This window comes from Larus michahellis, chromosome 11 (genome assembly GCF_964199755.1).
Source record: "Larus michahellis chromosome 11, bLarMic1.1, whole genome shotgun sequence".
Taxonomy (NCBI): domain Eukaryota; kingdom Metazoa; phylum Chordata; class Aves; order Charadriiformes; family Laridae; genus Larus; species Larus michahellis.
Window position 1 is genome coordinate 624,690 of NC_133906.1, and position 16,494 is coordinate 641,183.

Sequence of the window (16,494 nt, forward strand, 5' to 3'; positions counted from 1 at the left end):
GCACGCCGAGACGGTTAGAGCCCGCCGCCCCGCCCCGTTCCCCCGGCCTCGCTTCCTGAACTCCGCGGGAGTCGATTGGCCGCCTGGAACATCAGTCGTGTGCCTTCACAGAGCTGCGGGCGTCGATAGGGCGAGCGGGCTGTCGGTCAAAGCCAATCCGGGATCGCGGGTTCCGACTGGTCGAAAGGCGCATCGCTCACAACGCACAGCGCCTGGCGCCGTCCGATTGGTTTCTGCCGTGCCCTGGCCCCCCCCTCCCCTTCGAACCCTTCTGAAGGTCTCCGTCAGCGCGAGCGATCGTCACACGCCCGCCTATCCCGAGCGGCGATTGGAGCCGGGCGCTGCCTATCGAGGGGAACGGCCCGCCCCCTCCCTTCCCTCCCTCCCGCCCCGAGCGCGGGCCGCCATAGGCTGAGCGCGCCGTCATTCTGCCGCCCCGCCCGCCGTGACGACACCGGCGCGGCCACGTGGCCTGTGTCGGCGCTGCCGGCCGGGCCGGGGGCACCGGCGGGAGGGGCGGGGCCGGCGGCTGTCACCACGGGCACCGGCGTGACGGGACGCGGGGCTCGGGCGGGGCCGGGCCCGAGCCCGGGCCCGGCAGGAAGCGCGGCAGGGACAGGGTGGGCGCGGGGCGGGGGCCGCGGGTGCCCGTCGCTGGCAGCGCCGCCGGCCGGGCCGGAGCGGGCCTCGAGCAGCCCGACCCGGGGGAGCCGTCCCTGCCCGCGGCGGAGCCCCCGCCGAGGGCCGGTCGTGCCCGCCGGCCGTCGGACCCAGCGGGGCAGGAGCGGGCTGGCCCCGGCTTCCTCCGCCCCTCGCCTGGCCCCGCTCCCCGGCGGCGGTCCTAATTCACGGAGATGTTGATCTCGGGCCCGCGGCGAGGCATCAGCTCCGACTGGAGGGAGAAGTGAGACGGGACGAGGCTGGCAGCGCTCCCGGGCTTTGCTGCCCCCAGCCCCGCCAAGCAGCTCCGTCCCGGCCCTCCCCAGCCTCGGCCCCCGCACGGAGGAGCCTGGCACCCGGGACATCACCTACCCCCTCGCCGCTGCTTTCCTCCGCCTGCCGCCTCCCGGGCCGTGTCCCCTCCACCTCCTCCCCAGCCGCGCCGGGCAGCAGGCCGTCCAGCCAGCTCAGGTCGTGCAGGGAGAAGACACGCTCCAGCCCCTTCCGGATCCCCACCAGCGCCAGCAGCTTCACCAGGGTGAAGCACGGGTCAGCATCGCACGGTGCTCGGGGCGGGAGGCCAGGGATCCCCCTCACACCCCCTCTGTGTCCCCAATAAGTGCCAGGGAAGTGGCGTGTCACCTCTCCTGGCTTGGTCCCACGGGATGATAATTGACCGTGCCTGCAGTGACAGCCCCGCCAGCCCCAACCCAGGAGGTGAAGGTTGGTGGCAAAGCCACTTTGTGGCCCTGCAGGGACCCCACCAGCCCCTGGGGGTCTGAGCGCCCATGTACGCCACCTGCCAGGGCCTGCGCCCCCACCCAGGGCAGCGCCCCTGTCCCTTGTCTAAGGCGAGCGCCGGGGCTCCGGCGATGCTCAGGGCACGTGTGGGCAGCACCCAGCCTGGCACCAAAGCGGTGCCACCCAATTACAGGGGATGTCATACCATCACTGGGAAAATAATAGCGGCCATGGTGGACTTGATGACCCAGAGGAGGGCCAGGCACAGCAGCTGGATGATGGTGAAGAGGTGCACCCGGCGCAGGGGCACGTGGCGGAGGTAGGGAAGGTCTGGCTGGTGCTTGGCTGGCATCAGGAGCAGCCGCACGCGGTCTGTGAGCTGTAGCAAGAGGACGGCGCGTGGGTCACACAACTCCAGCCTTTGACAGCTCCCACCCACTCCCCCCGCGTTGGGACTGGAGCTGGCAGGATGGGTTTTCTCTATTTTTTTTGCGGTTTGGACCTCCCGCCATCTGCGCTGGCTGCCAGTGTGGTGCCTGGGTGGGTGAGTTCGTCTGCAAGACCAGGAGTCCTGGTACCACCATCACCCCAGGCCAGGGGAGCACTTTCCAGGCAGACATCTAGGAAGGACTCAGGCTGGTCCGAAAATGTTAATTGAGAAGTAACAACCCCTTGATTCCCCTCCCTGCATGCAGGAAACTGATGCCGCCTTTGCCAGAGCACAGCCCTGGATTCCCCAAGCAGAGGGAGAGAAGGAGGGAGGGGGTTTCCCAGCCTGTCATCCAGAGAGCAGGGTAATTGCAAAGAAATTGTACTGTTCAGAGGTGTGGGGAGGGTAGATGGTTCTGGAGTGGGGATTTTTTTCCCCTCTGTGGGTTTCTCAGGAGAGGAACAGAGCTGGCACAGCAGCAGCAATGCCAGGACCAAAGGACCAGCAGGTCCCAGCTCTGCAGCTCCCATACGGTTGCATCCCTGTGGCTTTGAGAGCAAGTCTGGGTTATACACCGGTTCCGCCACTCCTCCAAAACCACGTGATCCATCAACGCAGAAATTGCTCCTGCTCCCCAACATCCCAGATACCTCCCTTTCTCTTTCCTCTGCCCCAGAAAGGTTCCTCTGTCCCTCATTGTCCTGGGCCTGGCGGGGGACAGACCCCTGCCAGGCTGCACATCATGCAGAGCTGAAATCCAGGCTCTGCTCTGCAGCGAGAGCTGGTATCAAGCAACTCCCCTCATCCCCAAAACAGCCCTTACCAGCACCCCCAGCACAGCCCCCGCTCACCTGGATACTGTTCAGTGCCGCCACCCCCATGTGCAGAAAGACCCCATAGAGCACCGGCATCGGGATGTGCTGCAAAACAGCGGGGCGAGAGGTCCGTGGGGTGCGAGTTCCCAAGGGGGCTGTGCTCGCTGAGCATCCCCTCCTGTATAACAGCCTGCATACACGGCCGCGGCATTTGCTTCTTTGATTTCCGACAGCCCAGTTGGGCTGGATTGGGAACCTCCCAGCCTTGCAGGATACGGCCACCCCCCAGCCTTGGAAAAGAGGCCAAACCCAGCAGCCAGGCTCCTTACCTTGAGAACGGGTGCCATGAAGACAGAGACCCCCATCAGGACAAAGACGGCCAGGCCGGTCAGCCTCTGCTCCCTGCAGGAGGCAGCGCAGGTGTCACGGGTGCCACAGGGTCCCTCGGGAGCCCGCAGCCCCCGCCCGTCCTCTGGGTCCCCAGGGTCTCTGCTCTTTTCAGCTTTGATGGCCACAGGGACCAGTGGCACCCCCGGGGAGACACAAGAAGCCCCACGGCTGGCTCTGCTGGCCCCTGGCTCCACAGCCACGGGCAGGGGGTCCCCTGGAGCAGGGTCCGGGCTCACTGCGTACCTGATGCCCAGGAACTCGGGGTGCTCGCCTGGGGCTGAGGTTACGCTCTCCTTCCTCAGGCTCTCCATGTGAGCCAGGGAGATGACAGTGGCCGAGACATACCAGGGGAGGCCAGTGGCAGAGGTCACAACCATCAAGAGGGAGACACAGAGGAGGTCCAGGTGAAAGCCTGCTCCTTTCTGCAACAGCAGAGGCAGCGCAGCTGGGGGCAAGCCGTCGCCCAGGCAGCATCAGAGGGGCATCAGTAGGGTCTGCCCACCTTGCTGGCCAGTTCGGGGTGCTTCTCTCCCCTGGATGTCCCCCTGGCCCACAGGGTCCAGCCGAGACCTGGGTCCTCCCTGTTGGCTGGGTCCTGCCCGACCCCTGTCTCCCACTCACCTGCAGCTTGTACTCCCTGCGGTTAAGGATGACGGCTGTGATTTGCTGGTCCATGAAAATGAGGATCGTGACAAGGATGGCGGGCACCGCAGACGCCAGGCAGACCCACCACGGGTTGGCTCCAAAGGGGAAGATGATCCAGCCCCGTGCTGGGTTTGTGGGCTGCAGAGAGCAGAAGGGTCATGGCAGCCGCCACCCACCTGTGGGGTCTGCGGCATAGCTGGGTGATGGGACCAGCCCTGGGTACGCAGGCCGGAGCCCTGTGGGCACGCAGGGATGCTCCATCTGGGGAGAGGAAAAGCATCCTCTCTCATCCTGGGGAGGCTCCTGGGCAGCATGACCCCCCAGCCCCCCACAAGGACATCTTGGCTGTGGTGGTGCAGGGGATTGCTCCTGGACACCACAAGCCAGAAGCCAGGCACGCACTCCTGGGAGCGGGTGGAAGAGGTGGCATTGGGCATTGATGATGGCAAGCCCAGGGAGGCAGCAGTGAGCACGGGCTGCTCTGAGGTGCTGCCAGCCCTGCTCCACACCCAGGGCAGGGAACCCAAGCCTGGACTTGACCTTGTGGCTCTCACTCCAGCGTGGGCTGTACCGTGACACAGTTAATCCTGGACCGAGCCAGGTTATTTGCAGAGTGTGGGATTGGCTGCGATTCAAACCCTTCTTGTCTGCTGGGGCGCACACCACATCCCTGTAGGGCTGGACTCGGCGGTGGGAAGGACAGGAGCCACTGTGATGCACAGACCCACTCCCCAGCCGCGCCGTGCCCACCCTGCCAGCACCTTCAGCTCGCTGGGGACGAGGAGCTTGGGGGTCTCCAGGCCCAGGGTGGCATCGATGGCGCAGGAGGCAAGGATGGTCAGGATGATGGCAAAGTCGCTCACCAGCTTCCGCACCTGCAGATGGAGAGGGCTTGGCCTGGGCTGGCCAGGGCTGGGGGCTGCCCCAGGAACACCCCCGGGTCGTAGCACCCAGAGCCATCCCCATGCCGTCTAGATGGGCGGCCATGCCACCGGTGTGGCCGAAGGATGCTCACTGCTGCAGGGAAGTAGCGGCTGCTCCTAAAGCGCTTGAATGCAGTGCAGGAGAGGAAGGTGACCCCGAAGAGCAGGAAAGAGAGGAGGGTGACATCAGGCACATACTGGCAGCTGGTCCCTAGGAGGTGCCCACCTTGAGCCAGGCACTGGGTCCTGCTCAGCCCAGCCAGGGTGGCAGGATGCTGTAGAGACAGGGCAGGCGGCGAGGAGGGGTCATGCCCAGATACCTGGGGACCCCCCAACCCCTCGCCCACCCGCCCAGGAGCAGGGGCTGTACCTGCCGGGGGGCCAGGGGTGAGGGGAGCAGCGTGTCATTCCCCGCGGAGCTGTGACCTGCAAGGGGAAGGTGGGATCAGAGTGCCAGCACTACGGGCGTGCTCCATCAGGGATGAATGGGACTGTGCTGCCATCGGGGCAGCTCCCCAGCCTCTCTCCAAGGGCTCAGGGTGCTGGATGGGGCCCCATGGGACCCCTGAGGCCCTGGCACCGTCTGATGCCCAGGGAGCATCAAAGGGGAGAATCCCACCCCTGCAAAGGTCTTGGCTGAAGCACCAGCCCCTCAGAGGCACCAGTGGCCCCAGGCTGTGCCCAACACTGACGCTTTTGGTACACAGTGTGGGTCCCATTTGCAGGATTGGTGTGGACACACCTTCAGGTCCCGGGAAACACCCACTGATTTACAGACCAGGCTAGAAAGAGCAGTGCAAACACACCCAGGTGCCCAGCTCCAGCCCCTGGCATCCCCCATCCCAGAGCTATGGGAGCTGGACCACAGTTCTCCTTGCTCCCGATGCCACCCTGCCCGGTGCCTGGGCAGTGCCAGGAGGCAGGGGCAGATGGGCATGGAGGGGAGTGGAAGAAGGTGCCAATGTGGTCAGGGTTGAGCAGCCTCCTCCTCCTCCAGCGCCTTCCCCCGTCTAGCCGGGTGGCAGGATCCCAGCGGGGTCCCAGGGCGGCGGCACCGTTCTCCCCACCAGCCCCGTGGCTGCTTGGGCTCACCGGGGCTGGAGAGGTTGCAGGTGCAGCTGTAGGAGGTGACGTTGTCCAGACGATACTGCCAGTTGATGGGAAAGGCGTCTGCCAGACTCCTCATCTTCTTCAGGGAGTCGTAGATGAATATCAAGCTGATGAGGGCGCAGAAGCCTTCCTCAGTGAAGCGGGTGAAGTACCGCACCAGGTGGCTGGCCTCAGTGGCCACCAAGACCACGCCAAAAAAGGCCACCCAGAGCCCAATCCAGAGACGAAACTCCAGGTAGTCCAGGCTGTGGTCCCTGGTGGGAAGGTTGACCCAAAGCCTCAACAATGACACCTGCCCAGTGTGATGGCGGCCTGTGCCCCAGCCCACGGGTAGTGGCCTAAGGGACTGTCCCTGGCAGGGTACTTACTGGCTGAAGGAGAAGAGGAGGCGCTCGAAGACCAGCACGGGGCCGGTGCTGCTCAGGATGGTCAGGGGCTGACCAGAAAAGAGGCAGAAGATGGAGCCGGCAAAAGCTGTGCCCAGGAAGTTCTCCAGCACCCCCTGAAATGCAGGAGAGGGGTGCCAGGCACCAGGCATGCGGCAGGGATGGGGGTCCCGGGCCTGTCCCCCGCCACGGCACAGCTGCAGGCAGCTACCCGCACCTCCCTGCGCTGCAGGGTCAGTGCTCGGGGACCGCAGAGGCCAGGGAAGGACGCGGGATTCAGGCAATGCTCAGGGTGCCCTGGGGCACCGCTAGCTACCCCAGGCACCGTGGGAGGTGGGCACCCAGGAGTTCCGCAGGCTGGGCCAAGTGGGGTTTGTGCAGGGCATCCTGTGGCCACACTGACCTGCATGTTGGCGGTCGCATCCCCCAGCATGCCCCCAAAGGTGATGGCGTTGGTGACCGTGGCCAGGTAGATGTAGAGCACTGCCGAGAGGCACTGGGGGTGCAGGGCATCAGAGAAGTCACTGCCATACCATGGCGCCTTCCTCCGGATATCTCGCAGCAACCCCCCGAAAAGCCTGGGGCAGCGGAGGGAGATGTCAGAGCAGACCTCCAGCTGGCCGTCACCCCCTGAGAGAGCCACAAGGCAGGGGACAGTCCCTTCCCCAGGAGACACCAGTCCAGAGTGGTTTGGACATGTCGGCCCCATGTGCTGGAGAGAGCCAGCGCCCTGCCCTGCATTCAGCATCCGGCCACACCTCCCACCACCCCTGTCCTTCCAGGCACCTACCTGCCCGTCCTCTCCAGTTCCTCCCCGGAGCGTGGGTGCCCCAAGCCAGCTCTGTCCCCAGCTGCCGACGTGTCCCCATTGCCATGCAACTGCCGATCTGATGGGTGCGTGGTGGTCCTGTGGCAGACCAGAGCCTGAGATGGCAGGCTTCAGGTTGGAGCCCTCAGGACCCAGCTGCATCTAGGGGACACTATGAGACGTGACAAGGGTGCAAGCAGGGCTGCACCCCTGATGTCCTGTATCCCTGATAATGAGGAGGAGGAGAAAGATCAGGAGGAGGAGATGAGGGACCTGGACTAGATGATCTCAAAGGTCGCTTCCAACCCAACCATGATTAACCAACCAGCAAGCCCTGGAGCCAGCCCTAGCAGGACCAGTTCTGGTGGAAGAGCCAGGAAGAGCCAAAGGTGTCCTGCTCAGAGGATGAGTTTCACATCTGAGTGCTGAAACCCTGTGTTCCCTGGAGGGCACACGGAGTGGTTTTGCCATCCCCTGCCAAGTGGGGACAGCAAGACTAACAGCAGCGGGGACCAGAGCTGTGGTCATTGTCCAGGGCTGCAGAGGGGCTTGGCTGGGAGGATCTCACTGGCAAAGGTTGGCTCCTGCACGGCTTTGTCCCCCAGTCCCCCATGGAGATGGAGATTTCAATGTCACAGTCTCCACAGTCACAATGGGACCCTGCAGAGGGGCTGGCAGAGGCTGTGGGTGCCCTCCCTCCAGCCTACCTCCTGTGCGAAGACGGCAGACAGCTCGGGGGAGGAATTCGGGCACTGGGGTCCCATTTCCCAGGAGGAAGCACGGTCAGCTCATCCAGGAATGCCTCCATCCCTGCAATGATGTCCTCTCGGTGCTCAGCCTGCCGGGCAACCCTTTGGAAGAGCTGTGGGGAGATGCCATGGTTTAGCCACCACATCCCTGTGTTCAGCCCCTTGGAGCCTTCCTCCCAGCCCGTAACCATCACCAAGAAAGGCACCCATCCATTTCAGTGAAATGGGTGCATCCTACAGACCCACCCCAAAACTTTGGTTTTTTACCCTGGGAAGGGAGGCCATCAGCTGGACCCATCCTCTGCCTCCTGCACTGCAGCCTGCAGAGGAGAGGAGCCTCGGTGTCCTCAGCCTAGGCCTCATCCCGGGCCCATCCCACCCATGGGTGCTGCACCAGGCTCACCTCATCCGTCAGCAGCGTGGCCATGGCCCTGCCAACCTCGTGGTAGGCTTTCACTTTGGCTCGGGGACCCAACAGAATGAAGAGAAACCTGAGGGCGAGACAGCGCATCTCCTGAGCAGCTCTCTCCTCGCTGGGGATGCTTCTCCCAGGGGAGACCACGGTGCTGCAGGGATCTGGGGACGGCAGCTGGGCAGTCTTGGGGGGCTGCTGCTACCTTAAAGGGTGGCCACTCTAAGCAGGGGGTCAGAGGGAAAAGGCAAGACACGTGTTTGCTTCCACTCCTGTGGAAACCCCATGGGAGACCACGGGGACACCAGGACCCTGTCTGGATCACAGGGTCTGCAGAAACATGGGATGGGGGGGGTGGGGGTCAGGTCTTTGGGGCAGAGAAGGAGACATCCTTGGCTGGGAATGTCTGTGGGGTGATGCTCTAAGCTGGAGGTGTCTTGTGGGGTCAAGGTCTTGACTGGGGCTGTCTGTGGGGTCACGCTCGTGGGGGTGTTGCTGGCAGGCAGGATGCAGAAGTGTGAGCTCTTGGGTAGGAGAGCTTGCCAGCTGCACAGGCAGCAGGTTCAATAGGAAAGAGCTCAGAGTCCTTGAAGAATATGTCTAAAATCCCACACCTCAGAGGCTGCTGCGAAATAATAAGGTCTCCAGACAGACCGCACGTCCAAATATTTAGTCAAGACCTCCACTCTTTTCAAAACTGGCAAAAATGGTTACAGTCTTGGTACCCCGAGGCTGCAGAGTGGTTCCAGTGATCGTATCCCAAGCAAACATCCAGAGACGGGGTAGGGAAACTTCCCCGACAGCACAAGCAGGACTGAAGGGCTCAATGGAACCTGCTACAGCCCTGACATGGGACATCAGAGCTGGAGGCCTCCTGGATCCTGCTCCAAGGGGTCAGGAGGTGACAGTAGCAACCTATGATTGCTTTCACCCGGGCGTCTTCATCAAGGCAATGGGCAAACCTTAAGATCCTAGAGATGGAGCCTGTTGGGAGATAGCCCTGAGATGGTGGCTGCGCCCACAGGACAGCCTGGAGTGGCCAGCAAAGGGGGTTGCACCACAGGCAAAGGGACGGGTAGGGACAAGCTGTCCTTCCCCTCCTGTTTGGGGGAGGAAAATAACAGGGCAAAGGATTGTTGTGAGCCCCTCGAGACCTGCACAGGCTCCCTGGGAACCCGCCACCCATCTCCCACCAAGGAGAGAGCAGGAGGTGGACGGATGTCCTGCTCCACCCAGCTCCTGGAGGACGGGTGCTCTGGGCAGAGTGACCAGGAGGTGGCAATGTCCCTCCTGATCCTTGCCTGCCTCCTCCAGTGCTCCCTAAGGAAGTCCCCAGCTCAAGGGGCACGCTGACCATTTCCCCTTACAGCTTCAGAGGATGGACTCCTCAACCACGGAGAAACACCTCCTGCCCTGCTCCTTTCCCCCTACGCCAACAGTGCCGCAAGAGCCACTCCACCGCTCAGGAGAGCACTGTGGGCAGCGGGAGGGCAAGAGGTTCCTGAAAACCTGCGTTCCTTCCCAGCCATGAGCTCCAATGTTCCCGGTCAGTAAGTGGAGGGCATCCAGACCCTCCTAAGTGGGAGAGAGAATGCACAGCCCAGGTGGGGATAACCCAGGGAGTGTCCCCTTCAGGCTGCCCAACAGATGCTGCACTCTCCGCCTGTCGCGGGATGCTCCTATGGAGCTGGGAGAAGCAGGATAGGAAGCAGTGAGCTAGGGTTCTGGGACTGTATGTGGCATTGGGTACTATACCCTTTGCTTTCGCCAAGCAAAGCCTTGCCCTTTTGGGCGGGGGGAGCAGGGAGACGGGGAGAGAAGCGGGCACAGGGCCATCGGCCGTGCTCCATTTACCTGCTGGGGAGAGAGACTTCAGCCAGCGAGCCAAGGGCCACCCCTCGCCTGAGGCGGATGAAGGCAGTGAAGGGCTTCTCCAGGAACTCAACTTCACCAACTGCAATGTGGGCTGCTTCGGCCCCCGGTGGGACCTTCTTCTTAAATTGGTTCCTCAGCTGGAAGGAAAGGGATGCAGCGGCTGGGCACTCGGGATGCAGCAGCTGCTCTCAGCCCAGCTCCATCCCACCTTACCTGCTCCTTAAGAGGCGTTTCGGAGACCTGGGCCCCAGGCTCAGTCGAGCTCTTGGCCTTCCCTGCAAAGAAAGGGAGGAAGCAGCAAAACACGTGTGCGAGTGAGCAGAACAGCAGGCTGGTGGCAGCGGAGGGACGCCGGGTGGGACAACCATGTCACCACCCATGGCTGGGTGCTGTGCCTACCTTGGCAGGGAGAGAGGGCGAGCTCAGCGAGGAGCCGCAGCAGGGATTTGGTGGTCTGGTGCCGCGGCTGGCAGAGTAGGAGGGCTGCCAGGCGTCCCCTCAGCTCGGGACGCAGCTCTGCTTCCTCGGGCTGCTCGGAAAGTGCCTTGTCTGCAACAGGGATGGGGACAGCCCTGAGTCCCCCCAGTTCACCGGCTGGTGGGGGGCTGCCCAGGGAAAAGCTCACTTTGCTGGAGCAGCAGACAACCACCCCAGGCACCCAGGACACCCTCCCTGGTGACCATCCCGTCCCAGGAGGTGACCTTTGCATTCCCCAAGTACCAATTATTTCCTTGAAACTGAGGGCGTCCAAATCCAGGAGCATTGTCCCCTTCTGCAGGCACGTCCTCAGCTGGAAGAGGCTGTGCAGGGGCAGGGCTGGGACATGGGGCGCGCTCCAGCGCACCCCACCATCCTCCACCTTCTCCTCGAATTTTATCCACCTGCCCGGGAAAACGTGCAGGGTCAGTGACAGTGGTCCCGTGCCCCCATGCCGGGCAGCGGGAGCTGGAGCTTGGGTCAAACTCTGAGCTTGGCATGGGGCTGGCACAGGCAAGGAGGAGTTTGGGGGGCTCAGAGGGGGCTGCAGTGGACTCGCAGAGCAGCGGCAGGTGGGAAGCCTCCGCGGTCACGTCCCCGTTCCTGCCAACCCACACCTCGCTCTGATCTCCTGATCAGGGGGATTTCACCAGTCATGGGAGCACAGAGCGGTTTGGGCTGGAAGGGACCTCTAAAGACCATCCAGTGCCACCCCCCTGCCATGGGCATGCATGGCTTCTGCCAGCCCAGGTTGTTCAAAGCTCCGTCCAACCTGACCTTGAACCCTTCCAAAGATGGGGCATCCACAGCTCCTCTGGACAACCTGTTCCTCTGTCTCACCACCCTCACTGTGAAACATTTCTTCCCTATGTACAACCTAACCCTGCCCTCTTGCAGTTTGGCGCCATTGCCCCTTGTCCTGTCACTACAGGCCCTGGTACAAAGTACTTCTCATCCTTCTTACGAGCCCCCTTTAGGGACTGGAAGGGGCTCAAAGGTCCCCCCGGAGCCTTCTCTTCTCCAGGCTGAACCCCTCCAACTCTCTCATCCTCTCTCCATGGCAGAGCTGTCCCAGCCCTCGGACCGTTTTGGTGGCCTCCTCTGCCTCGACTCTCACAGGTCCGTGTCCATCTTGTGCTGGGGACCCCAGAGCCGGACGCAGCGCCCCAGGGGGGTCTCACCGGAGCGGAGCAGAGAGGGAGCATCCCTTCCTCGACCCGATGGCCACCATGACAGTGATGCAGCCCAGAAGACACTGGCTTTCTGGGCTGCGAGCGCACGGTGCGGGCTCACGTCCCACCTGCCACCCACCAGTAACCCCAGTCCTTCCCCACAGGGCTGCTCCCAACCCCCCCGTCCCCAGGCTGTGCTGGGACTGGGGGTTGCCCTGCCGTTAGCAGCGCTTTCTGGAGTCAGAACAGAAGTGTCTTGAGCTGTTCGCCACACTCGGGCCGTGCCAAATATTTTAATGCCGGGCGCAAACAGAGCTTCCCTTTGTCCCCATGGGTGGGCGCGCTGCTGTGGGGTGGCTCGGTGTGCTGCACGGGGAGAGCGTGCCCCAGCAGAGCGCTGTCGTGCCAACGGGCAGCCGTGTCAGGGAGAAGATGTCCGAGTGCTGGGGAGAGCCGTCACAGCGACAGCCAAGTGGTTTTGCCCCCCCCCCCGGACAATCCAACCCCCGGGGCAAACCCATCCCTGCGTCTGGACCCCCATGGCCCATGTCCCCGTGCCCCTGCCGAGCTGCGGAGGGGTGGTGTGGGGTGTGGGGCCCAACCACGGTCCTGCCCCACACCAGCCCCAGCTCCTCTCTGTTGGGCCAAGCCATCGTTCCCTGCCCCAGCCTAACCCCCTGGTCGCCTCCGGAGGTGCGCTGGGCAGCCGGATCCAGGGAGCGTCAACGCACTGTCCCAGCCCCGGCTCAGCTGCTGGAACCTTGGAGAGGCAGCAAAGGCAGGAGCAGAAGCAAGGCCACTGTGCCCCTGCAGGGTCACTGCCTGCGCCCTGCCTGACGCCGTGCTCTCTCCCATGAAACGAGGCACCTTGAGCCAGCAGAAGCAGGCACCGGTGGGGGCAGAGGGCAGTGAGCAGCCCTGCTTTGGGGCCAAGGTTGAGGAACCACCAGCCTTGGGAGGTGCCGTGGGCTCCATCAGAGTTGGGCTTTTGAAGGCTGAGCTTCCAAAAGCGTAGCCAGGCAGCGTGGCCATTGCAGGCGTGCCTACCTGGCCATCTCTCGCCACTCCGGCCCCGCCGGGGTGCTGAGGAGCTGGTTGAGCTGAACGAAGAGCAGTGGGCAGTTGGTGTCCCCCCAGTCCTCCCGCTGCTGGGCGACACCGGCTCTCTTGGCTGCTGGGGCCATGCTGGAGGGGAAGATGCTGTAGCCAAAAGCTTGGTAGGGAGATTCAGAGTTGCTCCCCTCTGGTCTGGGCTGTGAGCAGGCGTCTGCCTCCTGGAGAGCTGTGCCAGCCACTCTGGGCACGTGGGCTCGCATGGCCACCAGCACTGGCACCCACAGGTGTGGGCTCGCCTCTGGAGCTGCTGGCACTCACAGGATCCTACTCGTCCCACACCTTATAAAAGCTGTGAACCAGTTTAAACTGGCCTCAAACCAATACACAGGAGCCGAGCCCAAAACAACGGTCTCAAAACACCGGGTCCAGCCCCGCGGGTCCTGGCATGGCTGGCTCCTGCCACCCCCGGCCACCCCCCTGGGCCAGAGACCGGGGGACCCCCTGCCTCCTTCTAGTGACCCACGTGGACAAAGCTGCACTTGGGGGAGCAGTGTGTCCCCAAGCCCTCCCGCACCGCACGAGGCTTTGGTGAGGGCATGGCAAGGCCAATCCTGGACAGCCAGTCGCAGCATCGGTGCCTGCGCCCATGGCATGGCCCTGTGGCAGCTCTTCCTGGGAAAGGGGATGTGGGGACGTGCGCTGGGGAAGGATGCGTCAATGCCGAGGCAATCCAGAGTGAGGCAAGAGGGGACTGCTGGTGGCGGGGCTCACAGCAAGGCCCAGGAGCGTGTTAGGGCTGCGGCCATCCCCACGTGCGTAGGGCGTCTGTGTGGGCTGTGGTGGGCGAGCGGATGTTGCAGTGTGCGCGGGCCGGAAGGATGCAGGCACAGCCACATCACCATGCCAGGCACAGCCACATCACCGTGCCAGGCACAGGGGCACGGCACGGCCAGGATGGTGCTGCCGGCGGAGAGCAGCGCCCAGTGCTTGCTCTGCCTGTGGCATGCCCACCACCGCCGTCACCGGGCTTGGCTCCCTCGGCTCCGTGCAAACAAAGAGCCAAGCTGTGTGCAATGCAAACACGGCGGCAGGCAACACAAACACCCGGCCAGCACAGGCGGGTTGTGCTGGAGCTCACCGGCCCCAGGCAGGATTTAGCCTCAGGAGCAGCCTGGCGCGGGACCAGGTGCCACCATGGCCAAAGTCACATCTCAGGGGAGCGCGGGTGGGCAGGCGCTGGGCCCTGGGGTGCTCGTACCTGCCCTGCGGCGGATGGGCCGGGAGCTGAGGCTAAGGAGCTGCCGGTGCTGGATCTGGCCCCGGGGGAGGCAGCAGCGACTGCCCTCCCCACCATTCCCACCATCCCCACCATCCCCACGTACAACCAAACCTCCCCTGCGCCCGTCCCCATCCCCCACCCTACAGCTGAGTCCTGGGGCTCCTTCCAGCCCCACAAACAGCTTCACTCCAGCGCCAACAGCTGCCCAACGGGGCCGGCCTCCTTCTGCCCCCCTTAGCGCAGGGGTGAAGGCAGCAGCCTGCAGCACGGCGGGGGCAAAGCCACGCCAGGGCACCCCGGCTGCGGATGCATCCCCCAGCTGTGCAGCACAGGGTTCGGCTTAGGCCACCCCTGGCTCCTTGGAGACCCCCCAGCTCCTCCGGGAGGGGTGTGGGGTGGGACAGGGTGATGGTGGTGGGGGGCAGCGCAGGGAAGGGTCGAGGCCGGAGTCAATGCCTCGCTAGGCTGCGATTCCCCCGTGGATGCAGGAGGGAGGGAGCCTGCCCTGAGCAGGGGGGGCTGCACACTGGGGGAGGCACACAGTGTGGGGGGGCCACATGGCTTGGATGGTGTGCGTGGGGGTCACAGGCATGGGGGGAGTCGCACAGCGTAGCGGGGGGCACAGGGCCTGAGGGCTCCTACAGTCTGACAGGGGTCACATGGAGTGATGGGGGTTCACACAGGACGACGGGGGTCCATGGCGTGGGGGGTGGTCACACGGGGGAGGGTTCTGCAGCATGGGGGGGGTCCACAGTGTTTGTGGGGGGTCACACAGCGTGGGGGGGGTTCACATGGTGTGTGGGGGGGATAACACGGCATGGCAGGGGGTCATATAGTGCAGGGGGGTCAGACAGCGGCAGGGGTCACCTATCTGGCCAGCTGTCCCCTGGCTCTGCCACGCGTGCCCTCCTCCAGCTTCAGCGCTGCCACGGGTCCTACCACCGCAGGCCCCCTTGCCCATGCGGAGGCCTGGGGACTTGGGGGTGGCTTTAGCAGGCTGCCCTGTGCCCCCGCCCTGCCCCGTGCCCTGTCCTCCTGTCCCCAAAATGCTCCCACAGTGCTCCCCGGGGCCACCCTCCTGGGGGACCAATGCTGCCCGCGGGGCTGGATCCTGGCACCTGCCTCCCCCTTGGCCCTCGCCCCCCAGCCGTGCTCGCCGTGCCCGCCAGATGCTCGCCCTGCGATACCAGCGTGTGCCCAAGGCGGGTGCTGTGGCGGGGGGGGAAATGCCCTTGGCCAGGGTGGGGACCGCGGGGAGACCCTTGGTGGCAGGCCCAATGATTGAGGAGAGCCAGGGAGGCCCCAGGGCACCCAAACCTTCTGGGGTTCACCTCCCTCTCCTGTAAGGGCTGCCCAAGCCCGACCCCTGGCACAGGGTGTGTATGGCGGGGAGCAGGCGCAGGTGGGGGGGCTGGGGGGGGCTGCAGGCAGGGGAAGGCTGCAGAGGCAGAGGGAGGCAGAGGCAAGGGAGGCTGTGGCAGGCAGTAGAAGGCAGGGAGGCCGAGGCAGGGAGGCAGGCAGCAGGAGGCAGACAGGAACCGCAGCCTGCAACCCCCCCCTTGCCCGCTGCCAGCCCTCTGTGCCAACAACCTCCGTGGCAGCTGACGTGAGCCGGTGCCTCCCTCTTCCGAGGTGCCAGGTCAGCTGGCAAACACTGCCTGCGCACACCCGGCCTCGGGGACATGGCGGGGAACTGGCAGGGGGAAAAAATCCCATCCCCATGCAGCGACATGCGCGGGGAGCCATTGCGCGGGGCTCCGCAGGGATGCAGCCCCTCAGCTGGGCCATCACTGTCCCACCTCGCTCTGCTGCCAAAGTCTTTCGGGCTGATGGCTGGAGGAGGCGGAAGGAAAAACATCCAGCAAACAATTGCAAAAGTCAAGTCTGAGCAAGAAGGAGGGCGTGAGCGGGGGGGGTTGCCAAATCCAGCAGTATTCCTTGGAGACACTGACAACAATGGCAGGAATACTTAATCACGCCTTGCTGAACCCAAACCGGCAGCGGGGCTGGGGGCTTGGGACCTTGAGGAACCAGCAAGGGGCTGCAGCCGACCTGAACGTGAGCTGGGACAAGACTCCATGTGCCCCCGGTGCTGACGTCAGCAGCATTTTCTGAGACATCACCTGGGCTGAGGACAAGGCCAAACACAACACGTGGCTGCCAGCAGGGTGAAGGGGACAGAGAAGTGCTGGCAGCCCCAAACACAACAGCCATGGGATGGGACGGCAGAGACAAGGACAGTGGCCAACAAGGAGGGGATTGCAAGACGAAGCTGTGACTGAACCAGTCAGGCTCTCCATCGGAGCACAAACGTGGCCTCATGGACAAAAAGTGTCTCCGCCACTATCTCACGCTGCCACCACCACCCTTCTCCCATTGCCGGTACGGGGTGGCACACGGATGGAAGTCTGTCCCCTATCAGGGTGCCACCCCATCACCAAGGCCAGGAGGAGGTTTTAGCTCTGAACCGTGAGGTCCTGCCTCTTGTCTGATGCTGGTTTTGTGAGGTGCATTTCCCCTCCCGAATCCTGCCAGGCCACCTCTGGCACTAGACCCGCCAGGCCTG

At 63.9% G+C, this 16,494-nt stretch overlaps 1 protein-coding gene across 1 annotated transcript; it reads right to left on the bottom strand.

The window, feature by feature from the left end:
- Positions 1-14: 14 nt before the first annotated feature.
- SLC4A9 (solute carrier family 4 member 9) lies at positions 15-12,909 on the bottom strand. Its single transcript, XM_074604411.1, has 22 exons — positions 12,641-12,909; positions 10,665-10,825; positions 10,344-10,493; positions 10,158-10,219; positions 9,924-10,081; positions 8,061-8,148; positions 7,616-7,770; positions 6,891-7,007; positions 6,504-6,678; positions 6,083-6,216; positions 5,697-5,968; positions 4,975-5,030; positions 4,697-4,879; positions 4,443-4,556; positions 3,658-3,819; positions 3,280-3,458; positions 2,976-3,048; positions 2,683-2,751; positions 1,607-1,780; positions 1,002-1,188; positions 422-892; positions 15-139 (listed from the first exon to the last, which is right to left on the bottom strand). The coding sequence occupies exons 1-22, from the start codon at positions 12,907-12,909 to the stop codon at positions 15-17; spliced, it is 3,534 nt and encodes a 1,177-aa protein (XP_074460512.1).
- Positions 12,910-16,494: the final 3,585 nt, after the last annotated feature.

What these genes read in the sequence shown, in the direction of transcription:
- SLC4A9 (XM_074604411.1), bottom strand. Translation starts at nt 12,909, where the DNA reads ATGCGAGCCCACGTGCCCAGAGTGGCTGGCACAGCTCTCCAGGAGGCA. An exon ending in GAACTGGAGAGGACGGGCAG is followed by an intron (nt 6,679 to 6,890) that starts GTAGGTGCCTGG and finishes CCGCTGCCCCAG; the next exon opens with GCTTTTCGGGGGGTTGCTGC. An exon ending in TCGTCCCCAGCGAGCTGAAG is followed by an intron (nt 3,820 to 4,442) that starts GTGCTGGCAGGG and finishes TGCTCTCTGCAG; the next exon opens with CCCACAAACCCAGCACGGGG.